General features: G+C 48.5%; 2 protein-coding genes across 2 annotated transcripts; both read left to right on the forward strand.

The window, feature by feature from the left end:
- Window positions 1-265: 265 nt before the first annotated feature.
- On the forward strand, window positions 266-928 carry LOC308297473 (phosphatidylinositol-glycan biosynthesis class F protein-like; the record flags this gene model as incomplete). The annotated part of the gene is made up of 1 exon (XM_080740878.1): window positions 266-928. One exon carries the CDS (start codon window positions 266-268, stop codon window positions 926-928), a length of 663 nt encoding a protein of 220 aa, XP_080597004.1.
- Window positions 929-4487: 3559 nt separating this feature from the next.
- Window positions 4488-5471, forward strand: LOC308297482 (ubiquitin thioesterase otulin-like; the record flags this gene model as incomplete). The annotated part of the gene is made up of 1 exon (XM_080740887.1): window positions 4488-5471. The coding sequence occupies one exon, from the start codon at window positions 4488-4490 to the stop codon at window positions 5469-5471; it is 984 nt and encodes a 327-aa protein (XP_080597013.1).
- Between the last annotated feature and the right edge of the window lie 286 nt (window positions 5472-5757).

Genomic DNA, 5757 nt, shown 5'->3' on the forward strand with positions numbered 1-5757 from the left:
ATGAAGTATGATTCCAAATTTGGAATTGGATTTTCATTCAGTTAAAACCTGCGTCTGATTAACACCAACATAACATACTAAAAGTCTCAATATACATTCGGTATATTGACTGTCTCGGGTGGCGCTATATTGACTGTCACAGGACTGTCTCGGGTGGCGCTCCGTGTTTATGGAAGAGGTAGAAAGCCCTCCGCTGCTCACCCTGTGGTTTAAACCAGGGGTGTCATATTGTTAGTGTCTAGTAACCGCCAGTGTGTCCGCCATCATGTGGGACCAGGAAATCAGAACAATGGTGTCTGCACATGCCGCTCTCGCCTCCTCTGTGATCCTGTCCACTGTGGTACCCGCGGGGCTGGTGGAGGGATTCTCCGTGTATGAAACACATCTGCTGTGGCTCTACTGCTTGGCCGGAGCCGTGGCGGTCGTCAACATCTCGGTGTCCTGGCTTTCCGGCACCACCTCACCTACCGAGAAGCACACACTGAGCCATAAGCTGTCCAGGCTGCTTCGCTCTTGTCTCTACCTCTTCCTCTCCTGCCTGTTCTACCACGCTGTGGTGGTTCTCTACGGGGCGCCGCTTATCGGATCTGCCGTGGAGACTTTCTCCCTGGCCGTGCTGCTGACCTCTCTGACCACACTGCGGTGCATGTGTCTCCTCGGCACCGACGTCCAGGCCTGGATACGAGTGTTCACTCGCCTCGGGGCCACGACCGCATGGGACACCTCCCTCCAGATTACTGTGGCCAGCACCGTGGCTGGAGCTTGGATCGGAGCCTTCTTCATACCCCTGAACTGGAACAGGCCATGGCAGGCGTGGCCAATTACCTGTAGCCTGGGCTCTGCCATTGGATTCCTCAGTGGGCTTGTTGCTGCCCCTGCGTGGATCTGCTATCATCGCAAACAGCTCACCTACAAGTGCAAGGGATAAATAGTTTAACTTTTATTTATGTATTTATTTGCTTGGTGGGGAGGGGGTGACAGTGGCTCAGAAAGTAAAGTGGCTGCTTGGGAAGGTTCCCAGATTGATCCCTGGTTCCCCCGCAGGCTTCGTGCCAAAATGTCCTTGAGCAAGACACTGAGCAGATACTGTATGTGCCTTACAAGGATGCCTCTGCTGTCGGTGGAATCTGTGTGATTGTAAAGCACACTATAGAGTGCTTAAAACACATCCAGGAACGTGATGTCGATTACTCCCCGTTATCACGTCCAGGGATGTGTTAACTGGTGACCATGGTAACCGATAGCTAGTGAGCAAAATAAAACTACATTTCTCATGATGCCTTGCGAAAGCCGATTGTGCCGACTTCCTTTTCGTCATTGCATTGCATACAAGGTCCTGCACAAACATGGGTTTATCTCCGCTTCTTTTCCCATATGGCTTTGGTCAAAATGGCCATGTTTTCTGATCTTAAACACAGATCATCACAGTTGTATTTTTTCTTCTCTGCGTGAAAGACGAGATTTTGAACGGCCGTGAACGGAAGCTGCCATGCGCACAACTGGAAGTTATGGCAAAACTATGGCAGCATGAGAGTTCAAGATAAATGCACCAGTTTCTATTTACAAGCAGTTTGACGTTTCTGCATCAGACAGTGTAAGTTATCATTGGGATGTGCTTCCTGGTGGAGATATGAGCTCCCCTGAGCGCACCTTTCTAGTTTATTTCTATCTCACTCTCACATAAGTGCTTTGTTGTTGAATCCGCCTCAATGCCAATCAAATCCTTAATCCATCTTGACACGCTGCAACCAACCTCTGTATGTAGGACAACAATGTACTGTATCTGCAGACGTTTATCTGATGATGCTGACACTTATTTATTTTAAATAGCCCCCCTTCAGTCGTCTGGTTTTTGCTTTTTTGATTGGTGCCAACGGCTCTGGCTTTGTCAGTTTTTCCAGTGTCTGTCTGGGTCACAGGGTCACATCGGCCTAGCTTTGCAACAACAGTATAAGCAGTTCCTGTAAACTGCGTGGGCTAGCTGAAAACACACGCAAATAAATGGTAAGACGGAATTCATGCAATTCTGCAATTCTGGGAAATTGCAAGTGTGGTTGCTGTGACGCCAGTCACAAGTAATCCACTAGAGAAATGTATATACTGTATAATAACCGTGTAAAGCTGAACAAGTTGAAGTTTGAACGAAAGTTGTTCAAACTTCTCTGTTCTAACTCATCACCGCTCACTTCACACTGGGTGTGATTTTTGTTTACATGAAAACTGTACGGATTAATCTGAGTAAACTAGGAAATGATGCGGTCTCATGGCCCTCATACTGTATGCCTCAATATTATGACATCACCCTCTACTGTATGTTTATATCAGGTCGCATTTATTGATGGTGACGTCACCAAGAATACTGGTCCCTCGTTGGCTTTTATGTGATGACGTCACTCTGTGTTTTTTCAAAGGTTTTCCCATTGGATGACGTCAGCGCAGTCACGCAGACACGCAGACGTAGATTTCCCTAATTTATATATACAGTACTAGAGGTTCAGGCCGCTCTCACCTACCTCCGATCCAATTGATGTGCCCAAATATGGAGATCTCTGTATCTGACAGTCATTGTCCTTTCTTGCCCATATATGGAGATCTCTGTAACTGTCAGCCCTTGTCCCTTTTATGCCCATTGTGCGAGTCGCCTGGATCATTGCGTTTCATTCCGCTTAAGCATGGCCTGAGTGGTCAGCGCCATCTGGTGGACAACACATTGGGTGAAGTGTGGAGATGATGGTTTGTCATCATAATATGTAACTGATTGAAGCTCTTATGTGGTGTGGACACGCTGGTGCCTCTTCAGGTTACCTAACTGACTGAAACCCTTGTCACACTGTTTACACACAAAGGGTTTTTCTCCAGTGTGGGTATGCTGGTGTGGGGAATAGACCCTTATATATGGCCTGGGACGTGAACTGGGTGACGTCATCACCCAATTGATGACATCACTCTGTGTCTTTCCAAGGGTTTTCCCATTGGATGACGTCACCATGTGTTTTCTCAAGGGTTTTCCCATTGGATGGTGTCAGTGCAGACTAACCTCGCCCACCAAGCTTTCTGGGAGAAAGCCTGGTGTTCGTTCACAACAGGCCGTTTGTTGAAGAAGAAGCGGCGTCGCTTTGTTTTGGTTCCCCCAATCCCTATTAAAATGCTCGAGTAGCCTAGTGTAGTCTTGCCAGTCGCTACGAGTTGGACTAAAAGATGCATATACCAAACAAATTTTTCAAAAGCATTTTTCAAGGGGTTTATTAGGTAGGCCCTAAAAGTATGTCCTTGAGCGCAGGGGAATTATTTGGGGTTAAAACTGAATCTGGTTGGATAGTTCCGGCCAAATTGTAGTCTTTGAGTACTACAACATGACATGTTATGGTTTCCGCTCCCGACCGATTACAACCCCGAAAAGTGAAGTGATCCCAGACTAGTGCAGACACGCAGACACGCGGACGTAGATTTCCCTAATTTATATATATATCTAACATATAATTTTAGAGAGAGGTCAGTCAGTCAGTCACTCAGTCACAAAATGCATTATCTATTCACTCGCTTCAGCGACTGATCTCAAATTTAACATGGCATTGGTCATTAGCATTATACACACAATGACGGAGCCCGAATTTCATTTTTCCCAAATTCTAGCGATTTCTTAGCGTTTCTTCACTCTACAGCTCTACAGCCTGTTGTCAGGGTTACGGTCCGTTCCTCCAGGCCATGGGATCTGTAGCCCCGGGCACACACACACCTCTCTCACACTTAGGAATGCACCATGCAGTTACAGTTACTTTCCCCAAAACCCACACTCTGCACATATTTTGCAGCACATATATTCGAACGGGTAAGGTCTAGTATATATCTATCTATAAATGCGAGAAGTCTTTATGTGAGAACTGTACTCACAAAATAATTGCAAAGATGTAAAAAGTCAACATGAAATGTCAATAGAAAGTATAACAAAGGGTATTATATAACAAAAGGTATTACATCCCATATATGGAGATAACTGACATACCCTAGTCTGATATCATAGACTCCCTCCTGGAACTCCATTTATGGAGCTAAACGAAACATCCAAACATCATTCAGTAGAGACTCCATCTTTGGGCGTGACTGACATTGGGACTCCTTGTATGGATATGACTGACTCATATTTGACACAAGCACAGCAGCCAACGATATAGAAGGCGAGGGAATCTCGAGTTAGATGACTAAGACCAAACCTTCAAGTCGTTGACCAGTCGGCTCCCACTAAGAGAGAACTCATTTATGTACGAACCTGGGTAACCTTATAGCCCAGATACTCACATCCTGCAGATTCCTTCCCAGTGACTCTCCTTCCTCTCTACTGCTGAGGGACATTCATCTCTGCTTAATTCCTGCTTGACAGCGGGCCTTGACTTAGGTTTAGACAACCAGTCGAGCCTTTGGTCTTTTGCACCCTTGGTCTACACCCTCCCCAAGACCAACCAGGAGGGGTCAGCATTGACAGCGACTACATGGGTGATAAAGACTTGTATCGCGGAGCCGAGGAGCTTCCCCCGGCGCAAGTCAAAACGGCGGAACCCGTGCCTCTGTTCGAAATCACACTTCCAAAGGTGGAGGACAGATGCAGCTTGGCTCCGGCAGTGGATATTCTGTCCTACAGCGAGAGAGAGTGGAAAGGAAATACTGCCAAAAGTACTCTGATTAGAAAGGGTTATAAGGAGATGTATCGTCGGTTTGGTAGCCTGAGGAGGGTGAGAGGAGACAACTACTGCGCCCTGCGAGCCACTCTGTTCCAGGTGCTCTCCAACAGCACCCAGCTGCCTGCATGGCTGCAGCAGGAGGACTTTATCATGCTGCCAAAGGAGCTGGAAGCCAGGGACGGCCTGGTGAGCCAGTGGACATTTCCTGGAGAGTGCCGACGGCAGGTGGACGGGACAGGAGACGCCACCCAGCAGCTCAAATACTACATGGAGCTCCTCCGGGACAGGTGGCGGGCGGCGGTGGGCTGCTCCAGCGCGGCGGAGCGCCAGCGGCTGTGCGAGCGGGTGTTCCAGGGCGGTGAGGAGGAGCTGGGCCTGCTGGAGGCGCTCAAGCTGCTGATGCTGTGGCGTGCCACGGAGCTGCACGGCACCATGCAGAGCGTCGGCGACGACGACGACGTGCCCGTCTTCAGCTGGCTGCTGTTCGCCCGCGATTCCTCCGAGTCGCCCCGCACCTTCCTGTCCAACCACCTCAGCCACGTGGGCTTCAGCGGAGGGCTGGAGCAGGTGGAGATGTGCCTTCTGGGCTACGCGCTGCAGTGCACCATTCAGGTTTACAGACTGTACATGGCCGACACCGAGGAGTTCCTCACGTACTACCCCGACAACCACAAGGACGACTGGCCTTCCGTGTGCCTGGTGACGGAGGACGACCGCCACTACAACGTCCCCGTCGGAGAGAAGGAGGAGGCCACCGAGCTATCAGAGGAGTTCACCATGAGCCCTGCATATTGAATCACTGTAGAGAATCTCCTGCCATGCAACACTACCACACACAAGGGATAGGACGATAATGACATTTTCATGTCACAATTATTGTGAGCAATTCTTATTTTTTTTTTCATGACATTATTGTGACTAGAGGTTTGTGCCCGCTCCTCCCGTTTTATAGGAAGATATTATGATGTCACGTAAAACTTGACCAATCATGGAGATTGGCCCATGTATAATCTGGTTGGCTGATATGTGATGTGAAGTTCACCAATCCACCAATCCTCAAGACTTTCGTACATATTCCCAT

The sequence above is a fragment of the Nannobrachium achirus genome (assembly GCF_963921795.1).
Source record: "Nannobrachium achirus genome assembly, chromosome: 2".
NCBI lineage: Eukaryota > Metazoa > Chordata > Actinopteri > Myctophiformes > Myctophidae > Nannobrachium > Nannobrachium achirus.